The following is a 25624-nucleotide window of genomic DNA, read 5'->3' as shown; positions in this document are numbered from 1 at the left end:
AATTAAATAAGCCTAAACACATTATCTTAATATTCAGGTAACAATTTCCCATAATCATTTAGCACTAAGATCACCTTTATCTAGGGATTTACAATTGAATGATTGACACTAAGGTCACATTTACACCTGGTATAAAAACCCCAGAGAAGATAGAAGATGTATGTTATATGAGTAGCTGTATAAATACACCCTTCTGCCTCTATTAAAGTGTGGTTTGATTCTTTCTCTTCATTCTAGGCTCCTTCTATATCCAGGTGTGAGATTTTAATGTCAAGTAAACATGAATCTAAGGAGTAGAATCAGATTTTCCCAAACTACTTTCATAGGTTGTTGAGGAATTTAAATTTCCAGTCCTTCTTATATCGTAAGTACATACAATACATTTGCATTTAAATATGATTTGGTGCCCCGTCAAGACAGTGTCAAGACAGTCCATTAGGATTTTATTACCAAAGGTGCATTCATCATTCTTCTAAAATAAATAGCTCTCTTTCTCATTATAAATCTCCAATAAGCTTGCTGCACTTTCTTTTAGCCAATATCCCATTATAGAGACTATATATTCATTAGAGCCGAACATCATGCTTTATTCTAGCATGCAAATACAAGACTCCTGGTGCACACAACTGAGCCTTCAAAGAGAATAGGAGAGCAGTAGATGTACTGTTGCTCCTGTGCTTTTCTGCAGAGACTTGGCTTAGACACTAGACTCACAGCTGCTATTTAATACTAGGTTTAATTAAGATGTATTTGAGGAAACTGTTCACTGATCAGGTTCAAAACCTTCTCTGCCATCTAGACGCATGTTGAGCAACACTGAGCCAGCACTGGAGCGGTCAAGGTGCACTTAAGGCCAGAATGCTTTCTCTTGCTTTTCACTCACTGCCTCTCTCTTGCCAGACAATGACTCTCGCCTACACACCCCCCCCCCCCCCCCTCTCTCTCTCTCTCTCACTCTCTCACTCTCTCTCACTCTATCTCTCTCTGCTCTCCGCTCTGCACTACTTAAACAAATTCCTCTCTATCTCTGCCAGCGTGTACTGCAGTGTCAGTCGTGTCAGTGTGTGATCCACCAAGCCACTGGGACCGCTTCAAAATGCGAAAGGAGAGCAGGCTAATTCGGTGGATCTGGTGGATTGTGGTTATAACAGCGTTTTTCCTGGTGGGGTTCATCATAGGTAAGTTGATCTTATAACATCACACAACTTAAACTGGGCAGAAATGTAATTCTGTAGCTCACTGAAAGTTCTCTCAATGGCATTGTTGCTCTATATATGTTTTTGAAAGAAAAGTCCCTCATTTATCAACATTAGAACAATTACAATAATGTGATACTTGTGTATAAATCATTGAAAGAAGTTGGAAACTGTTTGTCTACTGTATGAATGAAAATAAAGACAATATAGAGTAATATTCCTAATTTGCAATCATCCTGGTGAAGGCAGTGAGTTGCTGAAACATCAGTTCACACATAAAGAGTTACACAACATAAGGATATATAATAGTTTAGCTTTCATAGGAGTTCATTTTCTTAATCTGTAGTCTAATAGACTGTCTAGTCCACTTGTTGTTTAATGGGAATGTTGATGACAGTGCATTTCATATTGTTCCTTTGCTATTATATTGTCTGATGTCAGAGCCACAGAGCCCTTGGGGGTATTTTCTGTGGGGTATGAGGAGGGAAAGACAATGAGGGACATTTGCCCTGTATACATGTACTGTATATGATGCTATGTAAAGCCCTTTGAGACATGCTTCTGATAAAGGGCTATATAAATAGACTAGACTAGACTAGAATGCCCCAAACCTTGTGACTGTTATCCTGACTCATTTCTATCTTTCTTTCATTTTTTTATCCAAGAAAATCTCTCTCCCTTTTTATCTTTCATCCACTGTTTGTGTGTGGATATGAGCCTGGATGCATCTGTGTTTTTCCGTGACCTGTGGCTTGTGGTTTGTCACTAGTCTGCCAGATTTCACATCTGTATGCTCAAAGCAGGTTGCACATGCTGTCCATAACCACATCTCCATTTCTGTCATAATTTCAGTATGACACCTCATTTGGCGACATGGCGAAGTGAAGTGATTCTTAATTGTCTATTAAGACCTACCACAATTAAGTATCAAGCAGAAAAGGGGGATGACGTAGTTTGTATGTGCTTAGTCTGTCGATTTCCATCTGCTTTGTCTATCTTGGATGAATTTGTTATTAGAAAAGGTGTATTTTCACACATCGAAGCCATGTGATGACGACATTGTTATTGAGCGCTTCACTGGCCCTGACTGCCTGTATTGTGTGCCGTAGGCTGGTTTGCGAGGCCCACACATTCAAACTCTCCAAACGACGGTGCCTCCAGCCAGTATCTGAGGGAGTTCCTGGATGAAATGCGACCTGACCAGATCAGAAAGCATCTCAGGTACAAAACACTACCAACACACTGAACCTGTCCTCTCCATTAGTGCGAGTATTCAAAAGCAAATGAGGGAATGTAGTTGGGCAACTTTTCCTAAAACCACATAGGCTTTATTCCAGTGAAGAAGTTTGAACTCTACAGCAGGCAAGCTGGACCATTTCCCTTACCTCAAAAAGCTGCCCATGTATTATTATCTTTAGCGAAGGTCCAAATACTTCAGTGTTTTCCTTTTGTCCATAGCCGTAACTATTATGCTGTTTTCAAATATTAGTGGGAATTTAAGTCCGACATCTGGGATTTCCAAATATGCTGCAACCCGCATTGCATTGCAATTAAAACCCAGAAGAGAAATAATACAACAAACATAAACTGTTATGGGGGCTGCAGCTTTGCAAGTTGGAGAACTGTTCAGCATTGGCTGAGGTTTGCGCTCTACCGAGTGTCTTCTAGTTTTAACCTTTATTTATCCAGGGAAGGATGACTGTGGATGCTTACTCTTTTCCAGCAATACCTTACATTCACACAGTTAAAAACATCTAGCTGGGAGCTGCCCAGTACAACCACAATCTTCTACTGTTGACCACCATGCAGCTGGAGGTTAAGTGCCTTGCTCAAGGGCACAATGATGGTGGATGTTAAGGGAAAGGAGAGCGTTACTCATTCACTTTCCCCACCCACATTTTCACAGCCGAGCTGAAGATTCAAACTGGCCACTTTCCAGTAACAAACTCACTTCTCTAACCTGTAGGCTGCTGCTGCCCCCTCTCACTACCTGTTGCTGTCCTCTCCACAGGAAGTTTACACGGCTCCCCCACCTGGCTGGTACTGAGCAGAACCGGGTTTATGCTGAGCAGATCAAGGAGGATTGGCTAAGCTTTGGACTGGACTCAGTGGAGATGGTGCCATACGATGTCCTGCTGTCCTATCCCAACAAATCACAACCAAATTACATCTCCATCATCGATCAACTAGGCAAAGAGGTACATTCACACGGAAGACGTACTCAAGATGAAGGAAAATCTACACACATGCATAGAGTGCTTACACATGTTTACACACATGTTGAATGAACACACATAGAAGCACAAAACAAATACACAATCACGTACACACACACTCAGGAAGAAGATACACACAAAGTAAATGGACTGAACAAACCCACACAAGCACAAACTCCCACAGCACACAACAGCATATCAAAAAGATTAACTAGCAGGCAAAACATTCTTATGCCCACACATAATTTCAGTCTGCATGTCTATCAAATAACCTGACTGGCAAAAGTCCCTATACTTGTTTCTGAGGACTTAGAGTGCAGTATTGTTATTATTGTTTGCACCCATCTATTATAGTCTTAGATGGCACCTTTACCCTCCGAGGATAGCAATATTCATATACTCATCTACTAGCTAAATTATTTAAATGACCATGTACATGCCTTGTATTCACAGTGTGAAACCAATTTTAAAATATGTTTATTTTTTGCAACGATTGCAGAACAATTTGTGTTATTAACCTATTTTTAACACTGGAAGTCATATAGTAAAGTACTTGCTTCTCCACAGCACTTGCCCTGCTGTGACAGAAACTGTAATTTTCTTATGCATATGAACAGTAACACTAATCCAGTCCAACCCTCTGACTACTTTTCAGTCAGGGTGGGGAGATAACAGAGCTGCAGCCTGCATGTGAGCGTGTACAGTGCAGTGAAAACACAGCCACATGCTGCGCTCGGCCATCTCTCCCACACCGCTATTCTTCACTATAAAAAACTGCAAGGCAGCTCATTCAAGTCCAAGGTCCTTCTATAGCCTTGCAGAGAGATAAGAGCATAGTCACCCCAGTGTGTGTGTGTGTGTGTGTGTGTGTGTGTGTGTCTTATGAGTGAGATAATGTTATGGCACAGAAGCAAAAAACAGTCCAGGGTTTAATCTCACGGTAGAATGCTGTTGTTTTGCCACAACAGTGGGCAATTCCTACATGCAGTTTGGGATGCATTTAGGACCTTATGCACCAACAGGATTTTTGAAAATAAAAACTAGAATTTCAGCTAATAACACTTCCTGAACACTCACTGAACAGCAAGCTTGTTGCCAAGCAACAGACCCCCTCTCTGGCTGATGTCTTTGGTGATGGCAAGTCAGTCCGAGACAGTCATCCCAGTCAGACAGAGGGACAGACACTCAAGTCAAGTTTATTTCTATAGTCCTTCATCACAAACATGTCTCAAAGGACTTTACAGAGAACGAGCCTACCTAGACCTAACTCATCAACAATCAGTCACTAAATAAAATGATGCAATACAGTATGAAACAAAATAAAACACAAGGAAACAAAACAAAGCACAAGACACAAAATAGCATGTTGGCAACACATAACAGGACGACCTAAGCTACCTAGCTGAGACTAGCCTACCTGAGACCACCGACCTTAGTGAAGTGAAGGAAAACTCCCAAGTGCATCAGGTCAGAGGCTCCCCAGGACAAGCACAGTAGATACTGAAAGCCCTTCATAAACCCACCTCTCTCAGACCAAGGTGAAGTAGCACTTGCAAATAATTCTTAGTATTTGTTTTGACTTGCTTGGAATACAGATGGGTGGTATATGGGACACGTAATGTGAAACTTTGTTCTGAAACTTTGTACTTGCCAGTGATTCCGCTCTGTTTCACTTCGCAACCAATGGAGAAGAACTGGTTTGGGTTGGAAACAAATTTCAAAGAATTCAGATAGTGAACTGCCATCTCATCTCATCTCATCTCATCACATCTCATCTCATCTCATCTCTCTTTCTCAGGTTTTTAACACTTCCTTGGCTGAACCAGTTCCTGAAGGTTATGAGAATGTGCCTGACATTGTACCTCCATACAGCGCCTTCTCTCCCAAGGGACAACCTGAGGTACGCACATACACACAAATTCACATGCAAACACACACACACACATACAAGTAGAAAAGCAAATGCCCACCATCCTAAATTGAGACGACACATATTTATGACTTTATGACTTACATTTATCTTTTCCCATGCTGTAGCACAGAGTATCCGAACATCCACATCCTCTTGTCAGTGTGGAAATGCTGAGTTGCCCTTTAAGCTGTGTGATAGATCAATCCACAAGACTAAGTGCTTTACAAAGGATAAAAAGAGAATAAAGAACAAAGTGCTGTGCACAGAGTAAAATAAAAAATCTGCAAAGCAATGTGAGAAATATAAAAAATGAGTAAAATGAGACAAGAATCATAAAAGCAAAAACAAAATAGAAGATCTTTATATAAAAGCAAGTCTATAAAAATGAGTTTTGATAAGTGATTTAAAAGATGACACTGATGTGGCCAGCCTTAGCTCCTCAGACAGGCCGTCCCACAGCCTAGGAGTCCTGATGGCAAAGGCCCAACCACCTCTTAGTAGGAGCAATAGGAGCAGAACCGTCAATAGGAGCCGGCCTGAGGACCACAGGCTGCACTCTGGCTCATATGGGGTTAAAAGATCTGTGATGTAGCCTTAAAAGAGCCTTAAAAGTAATCAGTAAAATCTTCAAATCAATTCTAAAATGAACCAGAATTCAGAATAAATTGGCTAAAATTGGAGTTATATGATCTGTTTTTTCAGTTCTAGTTAAAACTCTAGCTGCAGCATTCTGAACAAGTTGGAGACATTTACGATTTAGTTACAGCAGTCAATATGAGAGGTGATGAATGCATGAATAACTTTCTCCAAGTCAGTAGTTGAAAGAAAAGATCTCATTTAAGAGATATTTCTTAACTGATGAAAACAGGATTGAACAACTGTTTGGACTTACTTCTCAAAATTTAGAACAGAATAAAAAATGACTCCCACATTTCTGGCCGCCGGCTTGATATTGGATGCCAGGCCACAAAGGTTATGCTGAATCTTAAGAGAAGCATCTCTGGGGCCAAAAATAGCAACCTCAGATTTGTTCTCATTTAGTTGGAGAAAGTTTTGAGACATTTAATTTCAGCATTTAATTTCTGAAAGGCATGATGGTGAGATGGCAAACCAGAAAGACAGGAAGATTTTAACAATACATAACAATAGCTCCACCCATCCAGGAACACAAGCACACAAAATGTACTCCCTCTCTCCCAGGGGGATCTGGTGTATGTGAACTATGGTCGTACAGAAGACTTTTTCCAGCTGGAGAGGCAGATGGGCATCAATGCGACTGGGAAGATTGTCATCGTCAGATACGGAAAGATATTCAGAGGGAATAAGGTAGGAAACTCAGCTGGTCATAACTCCACCTTCAAACCTGCAAGTTCGAAGAATAACCTAATGTGGCTAAATGTTCACAATCCTTAAGTTTATTGCTTTAAATAAGTTTTCTCATATTTACAGTAATGCAGTTCAAAGTAGTGGATTGCCATGATTGATCATGGACAGGACAAACAACAAAGACAAGAAATTCAGCAATAAAAATGGTACTACATCAAAATGGCCCCCCACTCTTCTCCATCTCTCTCTCTCTATCTCTCTCTCTCTCTATCTCTATCTCTCTCTCTCTCTCTCTCTTTCCAGGTGAAGAATGCCATGTTAGCAGGAGCAAAGGGAATCATCATGTTCTCAGACCCAGCAGATTACTGTGCTGCTGGAGTTAAGGTAGTCTGCATATTGCTAACCTGAACGTCGTAGTGTAGATTTGTGGATACATCTGTATACTTAGGAAAATTGTGTGTGTGTGTGTGTGTGTGTGTGTGTGTGTGTGTGTGTCTGTGTGTGTGTGTGTCTATGTACAGCCCTACCCTGATGGCTGGAACCTGCCAGGGGGAGGCGCCCAGAGAGGAAACGTTCTCAACCTGAACGGAGCCGGAGACCCCCTCACACCTGGGTACCCCGCTAAAGGTGTGTGTGGTGTGTGTGTGTGTGTGTGTGTGTGTGTGTGTGTGTGTCTGTGTGTGTGTGTGTGTGTGTGTTGGAGAGGAAGAAAGAGAGAGCGAGAGAGAGGGAAAGTGAGTGTGTGTGTGTGTGAGATAGACATAAAACAAGATTATGTGTGTTTGAACATGTTACATTTGTGCATACATTTGCGTGCATTTGTGTGTGCGTGTGTGTGTGTGTGTAATGTGTATACAAGCTGTATTTGAACACATTTGAGTGTGTGCTATGTTTGTTGTAGTGTGTGTGTGTGTGTGTGTGTGCGTGTGTGTGTGTGTGTCTAACATGGTTCCCTCTTCCAGAATATACCTACCGACACAGCCTTGAGGATGGAGTGGGCCTTCCCAAGATTCCAGTGCATCCCATTGGCTACCATGATGCAATTCACCTGCTGAAGTACAAATAAATATTTAATTTTATTTTGTTTTTGTTTATTTTATTTTAATTGTATTTAATCTTAACAAATGCCACAATACTTGTGATGATGCTGATGTGGTCGTTGTTGCCTACAACATAATGAAGTGATTCAAAGCAGGGTTTCTTCAATTATATTTACCTCAGTCTGGATCCCAGGGCAAGAAACTAAAATTCTCATTTGGGTCCCTAAGTGAAAATCAGCCCACAGATATAATGTAATGATCCTGTAACTGTGTCCTGTATCCTGACTTGTGCTAGCCATCCGCTTCAGGTTGAATTTGAGCTTTAGAGTCTCCAAAGTAAACACTGTCAAAACTAACAACAACTTTTAGTCCATATGCCATTCGCTTGCTAAATTTTGCACTGATGATACGAATGACACTTACTGCACTTTGCACATGGGTTTTTAACTGATTTCAGTACAACTCTTAATAAACAAGTGACCATATCTTATGTTTCTTGTGTTTTAGATATGTGTACTGTAACAATTATTGTCTGTTTTTTCCTTATGTGTTCATTATTGTTTTACCTGGCTGCACAACAAATCTCCCAACTAGGATAAAAAAAAAAAATTGATTGATGGATTGTACATTAACTTGTGAATGTTTTTCTATTCAACAGGAACATGGCAGGACAGATCCCGCCCAACAACTGGAAAGGAGCTCTGAACGTCTCCTACAGGACCGGCCCAGGCTTCGCTGACGACTTCAAGACTCAGTAAGTGTCCAGTGTCATGTGAGCACAATGTGTCCACTTCGACGACTTCTTTTTTTAATAAACTTCTCTCTTCTCCTCCTGTCACTACTCTGTCATTTACCATAGCACGGCTGTGTTTAAAATGCTTTAAAACTGGAGTCTTGCTCTTGCTCTCGTTCTCGGTCTCTCCCCTCTTGTTGCTCCTTTTCTCCTGCCCGGCTTTAATGACCCACTGGCAAGTAGCCAATAGAAGTATAAAGGAGGCCCTTGTACATCCTGTGAGTGAGAGAAACACTTGCACGGACACACACACAAACACACACACACACACACACACACACACACACACAAGCAGACCCCAAGTACGTAGTATGCACCCATATGCAACAGAATAAGGGGGTCCTTTTGTGCCCCTCAACAATAGTGTTTGGCTTTGGGTTCCTGGACCAACAACCCCCATAACAACAAGCAGGAGAGACACGGGCCTTGTTTACTCCATCCTAGGGACTACTGCTGTACAACTGATTTTAGTGGTGGGAAAACACTTCACGTACTGAACTTGTATGCAGCGGTTTCAGAGTATTGTGTCTTTCCATGTGAGTCTCTCCTCTCTCTGTCCCACCCTTCTCTGTCTGTGTGTCTGTCTCTTCTGTGTTTGTGGCTACTCTGCATAATAAGAATCAAAGATAATCTGTCAGTCAATGTTCTAATCTCTTCCCAGTTCTCATCCCCATTTTTTTGTTCATTTTTTTCACCTGGTGTGAAACTAGTAACTTGTAATTATGAGAGCTGCACTCACATTATCGATTGTAAATCTTACTTTTAATCTGTTACTCCTCTCTCTGTCTGTCTGTCTCTGTGTCTCTCTTCTCCCTGCGTATACCATTCCTCCCTTTATCTGTCTGTCCCAGGAAGGTGCGTATGAACATCCACACCAACAACCAGGTAACCAGGATCTACAATGTCATTGGCAGGATAAGAGGAGCTCAGGAGCCAGGTAGAACAAGCTTCAGTCTTAAACAAAAAAAAGAAAGAATAACCTTATATGACTTCTAATGCCAATACCAATGTGAATAGTCATACTGATATTATTATGACTATCATAGTTATTATTGTGATGATGATGATGATGATGATGATGATGGTGATTATTATTATATTTTGTTATTATTCTTAGATTATGCTGATATTTTCATGAAGATTCTCAACACTTTCTCTAACACTATTTCTAACACTACGCAATCTCCTTTCATCATCACTGTTTTTTTCTACCTTTTGTGTTTGCAGTATGTTCTTTCTGTTATAATATATATATAATATAACAAGAGGATAAAAAGATCAAAAGGTCTTTTGATCATCACAGGTTTCAGAAATAGCCAGGAATGTTCAGAAGATCAATAATTCAGGGGTATTATTGTTTACTGTATCAAACATTGTTTGGAGCTTTGTTCAAACCTGTCAACAAAAATAAGCTTTGAAAAAGCGTTTTTTTTTTTCGGGTTATGCTTTATAAGCTGCTCAGAGCACGACTGAAGCAACTGTCATTGATTCTCTAAGTAAGGCACATTTTTTGAAGTAAAAGTTGTGTGATAGAAATGACTTTTGTATGTCAGACAGCAAATATCTGATCCGAAAAGAGAAAAGAGGAAATAATGTCACTAATAGTCTCTCTCTCTCTCTCTCTGCTGGTATCCTGCATCCACTAACATTTCTGGTTCTGGTTCTGGTTTTGGTTCTGGATGTGTGTAGACCGGTATGTGATTCTGGGAGGGCACCGGGACGCCTGGGTATTTGGAGGCATTGATCCAATGTCTGGTGCTGCGGTGGTCCATGAAACTGTCAGGAGTGCTGGCAAACTGCTCAGTAGAGGTAGGTTTATATGTGTGTGTGTGTGTGTGTGTGTGTGTGTGTGTGTGTGTGTGTGTGTGTGTGTGAGTTAACAAGTGTGTGTGTGTGTGTGTGTGTGTGTGTGTGTGAGTTAACGAGTGTGTGTGTGTGTGTGTGTGTGTGTGTGTGTAGGCTGGAGGCCTAGGAGGACATTAGTATTTGCCAGCTGGGATGCAGAGGAGTTTGGACTGCTTGGATCTACAGAATGGGCAGAGGTACCACATATACCCAAATACACAGACACATACACACACACACACACACACACACACATGCACACACACACACACACACACACACACACACAATGAGCATACTATACTCTTGTCAACAGGATAATGCCAAGCTGCTACAGGAGAGAGCTGTGGCCTACATCAATGCTGACTCTGCCATAGAGGGTGAGTGCATAGCTTGTGTGTGTGTGTGTGTGTGTGTGTGTGTGTGTGTGTGTGTGTGTGTGTGTGTGTGTGTGTATGTTCTGTATTTGTGGTTTGCTAAATGAATTCTAAAGGAAGTTGAGTCTGAAAGAAGTTGAATTGGTTATGATATGGTGTGGTGTGGTGTGGTGTGTGTGTGTGTGTGTGTGTGTGTGTGTGTGTGTGTCTATGTGAATTCCAGGCATGTACACACTGAGAGTCGACTGCACTCCATCTCTGCACACCCTGGTGTATGACCTCACCAAACAGGTGAGCACACACACACACACACACACACACACACATACACACACACTGACAGCACATCTTAACTTGTGCTTTGAGTAAAGAGACAGATGAAATAGCTAGTTGATAAGTGAGCAAGTTCCTGTCTATCTCTGCATTTTTCTCTTCTCCCATACTCTACTGTCTCTATTCTCTCTCTCTCTCTGTCTCTCTCTCCTGCTCTTTCTCTGTATCTCATCCCTCTCTGTCTCCCTCACTTACCCTCTGTCTTCCCTCTCTCTCTCTCTCTCTCTCTCTGTTTCCATTTTCTCTCTGTAGATAGCCAGTCCAGAGGAAGGAGAGGAGGGAGTTTCTCTGTATGAGAGTTGGCATAAGAGAGACAACTGGACAAATGACCGTGACGCTCCCAGGTAAGAAACTACAAACCTTCACGCTTACACTTAGATGTCTGTTTGTTCCGGAGCCAGGGTGCATACAAAACAACAACAAAAAAACAACAAAAAAACATCAAAACTTCCTCAACTGCAATACAAAAATTGTATTCAAACATTAAAGCAGTACAGTACAAAGCAAGAATGATGCACACCGATGGGGAGCTAGTGTTTTAGAGCGGTTGGTCTCATGCTAGGCACAGATGTGTATTTTGTTTACAGTTGTTCACCTCAAAACTTGAATCCACATCCTATTCAGTCACCTCGGCAACTCCAAATACAAATGCACAGCAGAAAAAGAGTTGTCTAAATGATCGTGTTAATTCCATTGACAGCCAATACAGATACAGATTTTATAAACCAGCTCTATAAACCTCATCAGGTCCAAACTGTCAGCATGTTCATTTACCTTGTCAGACAGGACTCCTGTGATATTAGTTTGCAGCTCTCAGGGGGATTCCTTTGACCTCAAGCTTGTCAGAGTCTGTTCCAGTCCCCAGCTGCTCCTCTGATGCACCCAGGCAGCTGTGGTTGAGCTGATACTCTCTTGCCAGCGCAGACGTCACTCCCTTTCTGCCCGTTGAAGTTTGACTTTTAACTTCCTCAAACTTGTCCCAAAGTCGTGAGAACGATCTAAATATAATCCCTACATACTTTTAACTAATTGGTACCAAAAATCATGACTGTTCGCGCAGAGATGCCAAAAATGAAAGATAAAGAAAACCAGGTCACAGCCCAGTGTTGCCACAAATGTGAGGAATAGTTTTGGCTGACTATACAAGGGTGGAAACAGACTATGATAGGATTTTGAAAAGGTTTAGCCCCAATTATACCATCTCACACACATTTAAAAGATAAATCATTGTGTGGTGGTGGAGGACGGGATGGGTTTAAAAAATAGTTTGTGATGAGTATTGCAGTCTTGGCTGGAACAGCAACTTTGTTGGTCTGATTACTAATCAAGCAATCAATCAGTGAATCAATTAATGAATGAACCTGTCCTTCTCCTCGATGCTTCGCTGTACTGTAGAATCAGTAAGCTGGGCTCAGGCAGCGACTTTGAGGCCTATTTCATCCGCCTGGGCATCGCTGCCGGCAGAGCCAGATACACCAAGAACAAGGTGAGACATCCTGCTCCGCCAAGGATCAATCAGTCTGCATAAACATTACACCCAGTGGGACAGTGGAATGCTCTGAATGTAGTATTAATGTTTATGTTAGTGTGCACAAGTCTGTGCATATGTGTGTGTGTGTGTGTGTGTGTGTGTGTGTGTGTGTGTGTGTGTGTGTGTGTGTGTGTGTGTGTGTGTGCATATTGTGCGTATACAGTGTGATTCATATTCGTGCCTCCATGTCTATTTATTTAACTCTGAGTAAATTCTTGGTTTGCATGGATCTGGCTGCACAAACAGTACACTCAGTGGGAATTTACTATGCTCCCTGTGAATTCCAAAATATCAGTGAGTGTGTTTGAATGTGTGGGGAATGTGTTTTTATGCTTGCAATGTTCGCGTACGTGTGTGTGCATTATTACGCAAGCTTTTTCTTCCATGTGTTCTCAGCAATCTTGGGCTGAAATCTCCAGTGTTGTGTGTATGTGTGAATGCAAGTGAGTTTATGCTTGTTTGTGTATATTCATAAATCATTATCATCTTATCATGTGAATGTGTATAGTATAGAACACAGGGTTATTCAATAGCTCTCCTGTTTGCTGAAGTGTGGTTCTATGTGTGTGTGTGTGTGTGTGTGTGTGTGTGTGTGTGTGTGTGTGTGTGCGCGCATCTACATTGTCAGAAAACAGAGCGATACAGCAGTTACCCAGTCTATCACAGTGTGTATGAGACCTACGAGATCGTGGAGAAGTTCTACGACCCTTCCTTCCGAAAGCTCCAGGCAGTGGCACAGGTGAGGGGCGGGCTCATCTTCCTTTTGGCCGATTCCCGACTCCTCCCCCTCGATGCCAACCAATATGCAGTCTCATTGAGGAAGTACGCCCAGAGCATTGCCCAGCTGGCACAGATGCATCCTGAGGAGATGAGGATGTATGACGTGACGTTTGGTGAGTGAGGCTTGTTTATATCACTCTGCTGACAGAGGGGCGCGCTGTCGAGCTGTAGATGGGACAATATGACCGTAAATTTCTACTGTGCTCAGTGTATGGTATGTATTTTACCAGAGTAAAAAAAAAGTAGTAAAAGTAAAATGTACTACCAGAGTATATTTGGTGCACTAGTCCAAGCATTGTTGTTTTTACAAGGGTAGTGAAAATATCTGGCACACACTGTATTTTAGCATTTTTAACACAAATCTTGAACATAATACCCAGTGAATAAAAAAAATAGTCAAGTTGAAACCATTGGTTGTTTGGCCAAAGCCAGCCCACTATCTAATGTTACATGTGAATGAGTGAGTGAAATGTGAAGTGTGAGTGACGTCAAGTAGGCTATAGCCTATACATACCCAGAATTTTCTTTGAATTTTTAGCGTTTAAATTGTTCCTGTATGTCCAGATTCCCTGTTTTCTGCGGTGGAGAACTTCACGGTTGCAGCCAGGGACTTCCATGAACGCCTCGAGACCCTCGACAGAACAGAGTAAGTGTGTTTGTGTTTAAAGCTTTGTACATTTTAATTTAAAATATTGCCTGTAAAATGTGTTGGTGTACATGTTCTAATGTGTATCTGCATTTTAATGTTCATTTAGTCTTTGATTGCACATTCAACTGTGTGCATCTCTAAGAAGGCCAGTTGACATAGACTTGGGTGTGTGTGTGTGTGTGTGTGTGTGTGTGTGTGTGTGTGTGTGTGTGTGTGTGTGTGTGTATCAGCCCTCTGCAGGTGCGTGTAGTGAACGATCAGCTTATGTACCTGGAGAGAGCCTTCGTCGACCCCCTGGGCTTACCTGGCAGACCCTTCTACAGGTCAGTATCTCTCCCTCTCTCTCTCTCTCTCTCTCTCTCTCTCACACACACACACACACACACACACACACACACACACACATAGAGGACACACATAGAATCCTATTTTCCTGTACCTGGCTATCCAGACTATAGAAGAATTCTTATATTTAGTGTGAGGAACAGACAGAGCACAGTAGATATCAATACAATTATTTAATTCACTCCTTGTACATCCCCTGCAACTTCTTTCATTTCATCTGGCTGTTCACATTGTTCATATTTTTCACTGTCTATGTCCATTCCCTGCCACTAATTTTCAGTTTTGAACATAGTTTAAAGCTCTGTTTCATCAGCTGACCTACTTTTCACCACCCATACAAAACACCAAGCATCTACATACAAAGCCTCAAACAGCAGAACACTCACTTAGATAGAGATTCTCCAGAGCACCACCAGTGCTAAAAAGCATGAAAACTGTCTCAATAGTTACATGCTTGCCAGCTGTGAGCATCTTGGAAATAATCTCGCAAGTGTTAAGTGTTTTTCTTTGACAGTGTTATCTTCTACTTAATGAGATGACAAAGGATTTGGAGTAGAAAGATGTTACAAGTCATCTGTTTACAGATGACATCATGACAACTTTGACATTAATAGGTTTGGCGTAGTGAACAGGCAAACATATTGATCATTTCATTAATTATATTGCTGTTGAAATGTAATCATTATTATAAATAGGTTTAATAAAAAGCAGGTGGATATGTGAAAAAGTGCTTGAGTGGTTGTGTGGCTCAGTCTTCATTATAAATAAAGTATTAATAACTGTGCGTATTAGATGAGAAGAAGGTTATAAAAGTTTAAGTAGTTTGTGATTGTTTTTGTTCAACATTGTGCTGCATAGGCCATTTTATTTGCAATTGTGGCTATTTTCTCAAAGTTTTACTTGGGGTTACTTGGAGTTTTCTAAATCTTTCATGATAAAGTAGCATGATAAAGTTATAAATAAAAAATATTTTTACTTTCAAGATGTTTTCTGCTGCCAGGGGATGCAAGGGGAAATGAAAAAGGGGGAATTACCATCAGGGTTGCTAGAAAAACAACCTGCCTGAGTAGTTTAGTCTGACTAAAACAGCATCGTCTTTAAAAATCAGGCTTCCTAAAACACACTTTCATAGAGGTGCTTTTGTGAAATGTTTTATCAGTTTTCCTTGATCTCCCATTTTACTTTGCTTTGTAAAGCACTTTGCAGCTGTGTTTTCAAAAGTGTCACACAAATTAATATTAATCTGTAATAGCTACATTCCCTAGCTGTTGCATAATATCCTCCCTCCGTCTCCTTTCTCTCTCTCTTTCTTCCAGACATGTGATTTTCGCTCCCAGCAGTCATAACAAATACGCCGGGGAGTCTTTCCCTGGGATCTATGATTCACTGTTTGACATTGAGAATTCATCTAACCCAGAGGAGGCCTGGGAGGAGGTTAAGCGTCAAATCAGCATTGCAGCATTCACCGTCCACGCTGCCGCCATGACCCTTACACCGCCTGCCTGACACACACACACACACAAACCACAGATTCAAGCCATCAAGCAAGTGATAATTGCTTGCACACACTGACCTGATTCAACACTCATTTGATACACAGAGACTCAACCTGTCACTGGACAATTATTTATAACACCAGGATGTGGAGGGAGGGAGAAGACCCTCCCTTGTCTGTAACACACACACACACACACACACACACACAGTGATGGACAATCCCTATTTTCTGATCCAATCATGTTTCCAGGTTCCCAGGCATCCAGAGTTCACCTGTACACAGAAACCCTGAGTGTTATCCTCAAATTACAATTTCTTTTGGAGAAAATCGACACTGCATTATTATGAAGGTACAATGAAGTAATAACCTGGCAAATATCTGAACTGCAATTATGTGATCAACACAAACTTGCAAGAGGCGGAGGGGTTGAAGCTGGAAAACAAGACTGTCTGCTAAACATGAACTAGCGCAATGTACATTGAACCTGAAATCCTGGGAAGAAAAAAAGCCCTGATGTGTTATGGTTGTAATGGTCAGAAGAAAAAACATGACAAGACATGGCAAAAACTTTACTGGATGTATTTACATCCATGATGATATTTTTAATAAATTACTTTATTTCCTTGAAGGCACACCAGAAAATACAACAACATTTGAATAAGATAGCTGCACACCATAAAACGTCACATGCAACCTGCAGTTAATTCAAATGCACATCTATAAAACAGTTGCATATTTTTGGTTATGAAAAGGCAAGACAGTTGAATTTGTTTCATCTATCCATTTTGATCTTGAAAATGTTTGAGTGAGTTGTTGAAGTCATGACAAAGTACATGGGTAACACTGAAGCAATGAAGACGGGCACTTTGACCAACAGTTACGTTTTTTCCTTTCACTTTTCGTTCCTTGTTCACTGTTATCCAAATCGATTTTGTCCCATCTGCTATACTCTGAACCTCTACTGAAAGCATTATGGCTCACCAGCATTGTATAAAATATTTCCAATGTATCATGGCCTTTGAGATGGAAAAATCTTTGGGTAAGGCAACAAAAATAAGAGGATATAAGGCATTTAAAGGTAAATTATTATAAATGTAGGACATTTAAGAGAAAATAAATGGTGAAATCAGGTGAAGGTCAGACTTGCACAGCAAAACAAATGACAGTACAGATATACAGATACTAATGCAGTCAGGCTCTCAGGATGGAAAAACTACCAAAGGCAATGACAGAACATAAAGAAGTCAAAAATCTAATTGTGTGTGAGTGAATGTGTATAACCTCTAAAGAGGAAACAGTTAAGATATCGCCTGAAAAGCTTTTAATGCTTCAAAGCAACAGTTGGGTGCCCAGAGTGAGTGTTGTTACAGTCAGCAGGATCTTGGACGATCTCCCCTGGGTGCATTTGACTCTCACAAGAAAAATTAAATGTTACTGAATTTCCTTATTTGGCGGTCAGGGTCTCAATGTGATTGGAAATATACAGTACATAGTCCAGACACTAGACATCTTTAACAAACATATGAGCAATGTAAATGGACAAGGAGGAGTGGGGGACAGGTAATGCAGGCTAAGATTTAAAATACTATCTATATAGCCAACAGCGACTCATATTTGAGTGTGGGAGCACAGCAACTGACTCTTATGACATCTTATGATCAGATCTAAAAAAAAAATACACTGAAATGTCAAGTGTGCCCAGGTTCTTTGATACTTTCTCCATGAGGCTGTTATTACACAGGCCTAATTATTGCCAGGCAACATGGCCAAAAGCAATGCCTCAATGCTCTTACACTGATAATATAAAACCTTCTTGCTGCACAGGAAAATGTTAATACACCTGTTGCCCTGTGTTCAGCAAGTCTCTGAGAAACAAGTCAAATATCACTGAATTCTGCTAACTTTGGTCTAAGTCTTTACTAACTGTTGAGAAAAGCATTTGCCGTCACAGTATTAGTCAGTTCATTTCCCCAATGCTGGTAGCATTGCCAGAACTGAAGTAAAACTATGGTGCCCAATATTACAGCCTACATCGGGGTCATGAGTTGTCATCAGCGAGTCTTTTAATGCAACTCAAGTCCATCCTTGAGCTCTTCTTTTGACTCTGTCCTCCTACAAAGGACACAAGATCACCACATCATCAGGAATGGCCTAATATAGGCTCTGATGTTAAAACTTTATCTACACATTGTGGCTATCAAATCAACTTTCAGCTCATAGCAGCTCCAAATAACAGTCAGATGAAGGGACTGGGGCTGGATAGGCTGGACAGAAGGTGCCAGAGGAGACAATGGGCTCTATTTTCATGAATCAACAGCACATGGCGCAGGCACACGGGGCGTGGCGACTTATGTTTGGTAATTTTGTGGCCAGCGGCGCAGTTGGAGACGTGGTGGGATTAGGAAGAAAACATGAATAAGGTCTATCATTCTATGTCTATGTGCTTGACACACCTACCAAATCGACGTTGACACCCATTACGCGAGTTTGCTGTGCTAGCACCATAGTAACGACCCGTTAGGATCATGGATATTGTAATGTTTGGTGCTGTTTGAAACATGTAAGCGACAGAAAAACTTGAGTATCATTTTCTGATCTCAGAGAATCAGGGGGCTCTCTGTTGTGTAATATGGCGGCTATCAGTAAAATTAAAATCCCTCTGAGTCTGGCAGCTGGAGAATCTGAGTCAAAAGCGCTTCTGGAACCAAACATCTCAACTCTGTAGGCCAACATATCATCCACAAAAAGGGTTGCTAAGCTTCTGCATAGGATATGTCCATGTGTGCATCGCTTGGTAAAGCCATGAAAATAACATGGCTGCGTCTTGCGTCTTGTGCATTTAACCTGGTCTGAGCAGGTGGGCAACGCAATTACAAATCCTGATAATCCTTGACACCAAAATCGCACTGTGCTGCTTGTCACCAACACCCTCCTACTGCGCCTCTTATCCCACTTCAGCGCAGTCATGTTCACTGCAAGTCACCAAGATACCAAACGGGCGAGGGTTAAGGGCTAAGCCCCGCCATCCGCCATCATGAAAATAGAGCCCAATATTTTAATGGGTAGTAAGAACTGGGGGTACAACTCATACACAGTGCAAGTGTATTATGTCTTGCCCACAAGACAGCGTGAGATGTACTACAGGGATCTGACTGAACATGAGTGTACCCCCAGTTCTGATCCGCTTCAGTGACACTGGAGGGGAATTACGGAGACAGTTCTGCACAGCACAGATAAGAGGGGCTGAGTAGGGACACAAGCGGTAAGAAAGGGGTGAGGCAGCTATGTCTGTTCGGCTTCTCCTTGTCCTTCTCCCTGTGGCAGGGAGGGCAGGTCGAGGCGGGCCCAAGTGACTGGCTCCGCCTTCCTCATAGAGACCTCCATCTTGGCAGCCATCAGGTTCACCACACTGCTGTTCACCTCCACTGCCTGACAGGGGAGAGAAACCAGCATTAGGCTGTGTGTCCAACAAACACCTCTACTTAAAGATAACTGTGCTGAGGAAGCAATAATCAGGCCTCCTGTTGTTATGAGGCTGTTGAAGACACATGTGAAGTGCTTTCTTTTTGCAGAAGAATATACAGTTTGTGACCCAGGAGTTTTGGTTTAGGTTTTAACTATTTTATTATTTTTATTTATAAAATTAATGTTGCCCTACTATACTTAGTAACTAAACTAAGATTAACTAAGCTTGATCGGTTTAATCTCAATACATTTAAACCAACTCCTTGCACTGAAATCAGCAAATATTTGCGAAAACATGCATTACAGGTTAAGTGTGATGGCTTAGGTATTGGCCTTATATACATCAGCTCACTCCTGCAGGATCAAACATTTGACACATTTTCAGATAAAATGACTGGTATCAATCGACACTGCTTTTCTCATCTACAGTCTGGAAGAGGAATTAAATATCTTTTCTTCTGGCTATGCTAATACTACAAGACTTTCAGGAGTTTTGTTTTTCCTTACTCATCTGTCACAGCAGAGGTTTAGATGATGTCGCCTGAATCCTATTGAACGCCCTTAACTCGTCTTTGTCACAATGGAGCTCAGACATTCAGCAGAAATCGCCTAAAACTGCAATCTGAATGGTTTCCCTTTAACACATATTTTGTTTGTTTTATGTTCACTGCTTTGGTTTTACTTTGACTGTAAAGTAAGATCTTCACTTACCCCCCATAAGCTGATCTTCTGTTCAAACTCGTTATCTCCCTCAAACACCACATGGACTTTAACCTGGAACAGTCAGGGACAAGGTTAGGTGAATATGTGAATGTGTAATTGAGAGGGAGAGAGAAAGAGTGTGAATGAGTGCATATAATAATGAGTGTGCATGTGCTGTCATGTAGCTTTGTGTGTGTGTGTGTGTGTGTGTGTGCCTCTTGTGTTTTTACCGTGGTGCTGTTGGCTTCCACATAGCTGAGCTCTGGTAAGGAGTTCTTGGCGTAGATGGAAATGATGACCTGACTGCCTGTCTGGTGCCAGTCAAACCGACACGGCATCACCTTCATCCCCTAGAGACAGACAGAGAGAGAGAGAGAGAGAGAGAGAGAGAGAGAGAGAGAGAGAGAGAGAGAGAGAGAGAGAGAGCATGATGGAGGCAGAAACGGAGAGGCAGAGGGGGATAGAGTGAGTGAAGACACATTATGAGAGACAAAATGAGACAAAGAGGCAGAGAAGAGGGGAAGCAGATCGAAAGCAGAAAAGAAGGATACAGAATATTGAGCATTCTTAACACCAGTTCAGTCAAATTAGATCTTTAATTAAATGACCTTTTAAATAAGTAGACATAAGACTCTTTCTCTCTGACATGGGGCTGCAAATGACAACTTCCTCACCGCTAATGCTAGCATGTTTAGAGCAAAGCTGATTAATAGCCACTTTTCGTCAAAAGTGGGCCTTGCCAGGGTCAAATGAAAATATTTATGACATAGAATCATAAGCAGCATTTGTTCACTTAAAACCATGGCCCCCGGTCGGAAAAACATCTGTTGGCTACAACATGCAAAAATACATAACAAAAATGTTTTTTTTATAAGACACAGAAGTGAAGGAAATTAGTACTACCAATGAAATGTACATTACTGTTGTGTGGGAAATAACACAGGAACAATTACAATGTAATAAGAAAAGATAATGACGTTACAAAAATTCAAAGAAAAGTGAGGACACAGCATGGTCACACAGTCATTACCATGCACACAACACACAAGAAGTGAGATAGGAGTGAACCTGGTCATATCTCTTGCAGGCGAAATGTTGCAGTCTCACACTGTGTGTGTGTGTGTGTGTGTGTGTGTGTGTGTTATACCCTGGCTGACTGTGACAATATTGTCTCCCCCCTTTCCTAGCCCTTTGGTCTATGTCGGGGTGCTTCCTGTCTGACCTGGTTGTGTTTCCTCCAGAGATGCCTTCCTGTAGTGCAGCCCTGCTGGGACAGAAAGGAGTTGAAGTCAGATGTCTTCTTCCTGCAGCAGCTCCAGTACTTCATACTGCAGACAGACAGAAAAAGCACACATACACATTTATTAAAGGCAAATCAGCACAAATATTTCATAAACTACACTTAGTACAACTAAATACTAATGCCTAATTGATAAACACTCTTAATATCTTAATAGCTCATCACACACACAAAGGTTTCCAATGCAAACAAGGTCATAAATATGGTGTGTGCATGTGCATATGCATGTGTTTGTGTGTGTGTCCTCACCCCTCATGGAAAACAGGAACCCCAGGGTGGTGTTTGCAGACTTCCCCATCACTCTCTGGTCCAGAGTACGACTGCAGATGCCAGAGAGTCACAGAGGGTCAGTCACACATCAGACAAACCGACCAGAGCATTGCCTTTCTTCCGCCAGCCGTAAGAAACATTAAAATATGACCACCAACAAAGACAGAAAGAAATAATCTAAAATAAGAACTGGTAGGTATTGTGATATATGACCCCCTCCCCCTTTGTCTGTATTGTCAGTATTTATAAAAAACCTTTGAGTATTTAAAGATTCATCTAGTATCGGCACCATAACCACAGCGCCATCTATTGCACGTTCAGGTTCAGGTTCAGGTCTTTACTGTCCCACAGGGGGAAATTCATTTTGCAGCAAGGCACAATAAAAATGATAACACAATGTCACATAGTACAGTACAAATACAAAGAAATACAAAGATAAATACTGATTGAAATACTGACTGACTTACCTTAGAGCACCCTCCATTCTTACATGAAGTACCAAACTTCACTCCATCACCTTCTTCCTCTGTGAAGAAACAGAACCACAGTTTACACTTAAATCCTCTATAACATAATCATGTTACCAACAAATGTATTCAAATTTCAAAGCTGATGTGTGCACCTGTGTTGTCAGTGTGTCTACTGTCATTTAGCTGTAGTTTTTCCAAAGCCAGTGTCAATGATGACGCCACCTTCTGCTGCAGTCTGACCAGGGGCTCGTCCCCACTACAACACACATAAAAACATACAGTTTCCCATAATAAGAAACAAGGGAGGAGGAGAGAGCAGGAGAGTGAGAGAGACACCAACAGCGATTAGAGAAGAAAGAGAGAGCGCCGACCTTGGTCTGTGGATCTGCTCCAGTGGTTTGGGAGCTTGAATAATGTAAGGGTCTCCTCGAGGTTTCAGCTCCTCCCCAAACTCCTTCCTCTCCCCTGAGCTCTTCACCTCGGGATGCACCGCCTCAGCTGGCTTCTCACTGTTGTGGGGACCCCTGCTGCAGCCCTTCAACACACGCACGTTTCAGATGTCAGATAATCTATTTCAGATAAAGCTACATTATGCATGTTTTCATCTTGAGGCAGGACATGCATTGCTAGTCCCGCCCTCCTCCTCCACAGTTGATATTTAGTTTAAAGCTGCACTAGGCAAGATTTTTACATAACAATACACCTGTCTCCTTGGTTTAAATCACAAAGTGGGGCTGCAATAGAGAACAGCATCCTATCTGCACTAACTGAGATGCTGTAGCCTTATTTGCCCAAATTAATTCAAGGAAAAGGAGCAGAGAAACAACCCCTTGCTAAATGGGAACATATCAACAGCCTGATATTCAACCATTTTGCTGTGCTTTGTCAATATGAAACAATGGGCATGGTTAACAAGCGATTCACAGGACCTTGATCCAGACAAATGGTAGTACCAGTCAGTCTATACTCACTTTAATACTCAGGAAGTCTGAGAAGTCGGTTGTGCGTCTCTTGCAGCAGGACCAGCCCTGTAGCGGGAGACAAACAAAATATTCAGAACAAGAAAACAATATTCTGGTCACTATGTTTGTTTGTCTGCTGTACACTAGGTCTTAAATCGTACGGTAACCATATGACTATAACCTGCGAGTGACTAAAAAACTCATTTTGGCTTCATGCATTGATGTCAGATGCTGCTCCCTGGACTGGCAAGACCAGATGTTGACATCTGGATGCCTTCCACTGTGGGCAAAATGCTGACATCACACCAGGGAGACTCCATCTTTACGCACCTTGTCCAAACCAGGCAGTTAAGGATAGCACTTTTTTACTGCTGATTCCAAGTACTGAGCTGATCAATTACTTTTACTCAACAATACAGACTTAGACCATGAGCTTGAGGACAATAAAAAAGATGAAGATTATCCCTTTTTCTCCATTGCAGAGATGTAACCTTCTAAGGGTGAACATGGCTAGAAAGCAAGTTGTTTTCTTTTGATTAGTAACATGTAACTGGTATCAGAGCCTGTGCTTCCTAACAACTCACCTGCCTACAGATAATACAGATAATATTAGCCATTTATTTCAAAGGGCTGACCCACCTTGAGAGCATCGTGAAACACGGGCACCCCAGGGTGGAAGGTGCAGGCATCTGTGTGTGAAGAAAGAAACACGACAGAGCTCACTGCTTAATTCACAACAACAATACACCTCTTGTTAATGATCAGCATTACAGACCAGTATAAAATTTACCTGCACTGCAATGACAGGCTTCATATGGCCTGCCAATTTGCATTGCACCTGCAATTTGTTATCTGCCTTTGGAGTAAAAAGGTGTGTGTTCATCACAGTGTGTTCACAGCCAAATTGTTGAACATGTGTGTTTCTAAATAGTGTTAAATGACTCTAATCACAAATAGATAACATGAGCCAGCAAATTTTCAAAACCATTAATCCATTGGGGTCCCAAACTGGGGTCCAGGGACCACCAGGGGTCCTTGAGGGGGATCCAGGGGGGGCCGGCAAAATTATAAACAGTGTAATTTCACTTACTAGCGGTCAGCATAATGAGGAAATACGTACAGATGACTATATTGATGATAGGCTTGACTCTCCACTGTAATCTCCACATCTGCTGTACAGTAGATGCTAATAATCTATACCAAGTCATTTCTAACAACAAAAATCTTCTCAGATGGGGTTTCTTGGGACAAACTCTTATCAAACAGGGGTCCGTTGTTTAACGCCTATCTATCTGGGGGTGCCTGACACGAAAAAGTTTGGGAACCCCTTTACTAACACCAACAACAAGCAGGTGACAGCAGAGACCCTCTGAATATCAGCTCATGGTAGCTATACCGACACCTATCGCCAACGTTAAACTTGCCATTTTAACGAGCAAACCCAAAATACTAACTTTCAAATTCCAGTTACTATCAAATATAACGGCAGAATAAATATGTGAGATGTGTTTTGAGGAATGTAACGGTAGTCACCGTCGGGGTTGTTGTCCAGGTCAAACCGTTGTCCGCAGCCCTTGTTGTAGCACAACAAAGACATGCTGCTGTCCTGTCCACTGACCACTTCAGAAAATCATCAAATATATGCCTAATCTCTTAATACATTTAATTTGTATTTAAAGTATACCTAAGATTAGACTCATTTCATATTAAGTAACTGGTTAGCTGTTGTACGGCTTTGGCCATGTGGGACTTGCGGCTGCTGCAGCGGCTCACTTTCCACCCGGAAATGTCCGGACAGGCATTCGGGAACATTCGCGAACCCACAGACACGCACGCACGCACGTACGCGCGCTCGCGCACACACACACACACACACACACACACACACACACACACACACACACACACACACACGGCATTGCATGGTGTCAGTGTATTGGATTTACTCAATGCTTGCTACAGTTCAAAACACGTGGTTCATTACAGATACACGTGCAGCATAGCGTACAGCATAGAGTAGCCTACACTCATTGATAGACTACAAAAATTGAAACACACTAATCATCTTCATTGTCAGAAAAAATATTTGTACCTCCTTTGACTGCAACAGAAGTTATAGTCATAAGCAACAAGCATTTATTATCTCAACTTGTAGATTCATCTATGCTACAGTTAATGTCATCAGAGATGGTTATGTCAAGACAGAGGGGGACTTGGACTTGGACTGAAGGTGTGTTTGTTTCTTTCCAGGGTCCTCCAAGGAATCATGGGCGGTGGCAGGGCCACATTCAGCAATCCATGCATGACACTGCAGTTTAGGAAACTGTTGCCATTTATATTTGTGTCACCCTCACTGCATAGGTATAGCACTCTGCACTGCATATTATTCTAATAATGTCTGATCAATGTGAAAAAAAACATGCAAATTGACTAAGAGTACATGACATGGACATGCAATCGTGAATCCAACATCTCGATATTCAGTGGTGATTGTGGGCAAACTCTGTCAAAGAGGTGGGTATAGGTGGTATACTGTGATGCCAAGGCAAAGGCAGTTGGTTTGATTACTGGGTGTACTCACCAAAAGCAAATACCAAGTTATGCAGAACATTGT

At 41.7% G+C, this 25624-nt stretch overlaps 2 protein-coding genes across 3 annotated transcripts; one reads left to right on the top strand and one right to left on the bottom strand.

The window, feature by feature from the left end:
- The first annotated feature begins 1057 nt into the window (after positions 1 to 1057).
- LOC139659266 (putative N-acetylated-alpha-linked acidic dipeptidase) lies at positions 1058 to 15951 on the top strand. Its single transcript, XM_071537482.1, has 20 exons — positions 1058 to 1178; positions 2306 to 2417; positions 3208 to 3394; positions 5211 to 5312; positions 6525 to 6650; positions 6954 to 7034; positions 7172 to 7277; positions 7613 to 7706; positions 8349 to 8444; positions 9335 to 9420; positions 10173 to 10292; positions 10443 to 10525; positions 10645 to 10708; positions 10929 to 10996; positions 11291 to 11382; positions 12434 to 12524; positions 13198 to 13462; positions 13914 to 13995; positions 14229 to 14321; positions 15660 to 15951. Exons 1-20 carry the CDS (start codon positions 1097 to 1099, stop codon positions 15847 to 15849), a joined length of 2220 nt encoding a protein of 739 aa, XP_071393583.1. The 5' UTR covers positions 1058 to 1096; the 3' UTR covers positions 15850 to 15951.
- A 3024-nt stretch (positions 15952 to 18975) lies between these two features.
- Positions 18976 to 24680, bottom strand: LOC139659268 (cysteine and histidine-rich domain-containing protein 1-like). Of its 2 annotated transcripts, XM_071537483.1 has the most exons (11): positions 24544 to 24680; positions 23650 to 23699; positions 23020 to 23076; positions 22420 to 22583; positions 22201 to 22304; positions 22046 to 22104; positions 21558 to 21628; positions 21231 to 21336; positions 20239 to 20358; positions 20014 to 20080; positions 18976 to 19266 (listed from the first exon to the last, which is right to left on the bottom strand). In XM_071537483.1, the coding sequence occupies exons 1-11, from the start codon at positions 24605 to 24607 to the stop codon at positions 19124 to 19126; spliced, it is 1005 nt and encodes a 334-aa protein (XP_071393584.1). In that variant the 5' UTR covers positions 24608 to 24680; the 3' UTR covers positions 18976 to 19123. The 2 variants fall into 2 exon arrangements, with proteins under 2 accessions (XP_071393584.1, XP_071393585.1); XM_071537484.1 differs by lacking the exon at positions 23020 to 23076.
- Positions 24681 to 25624: the final 944 nt, after the last annotated feature.

The sequence above is a fragment of the Centroberyx affinis genome, unplaced genomic scaffold, assembly GCF_046629955.1.
Source record: "Centroberyx affinis isolate AG114_WGS23_722 - 3 ecotype Tasmania unplaced genomic scaffold, CSIRO-AGI_Caff_v1 ptg003057l_1, whole genome shotgun sequence".
In the NCBI taxonomy this organism is placed as follows: Eukaryota; Metazoa; Chordata; class Actinopteri; order Beryciformes; family Berycidae; genus Centroberyx; species Centroberyx affinis.
The sequence above is the reverse complement of the archived record's forward strand: the minus strand, read 5'-3'. Positions and strand labels throughout refer to the sequence as shown.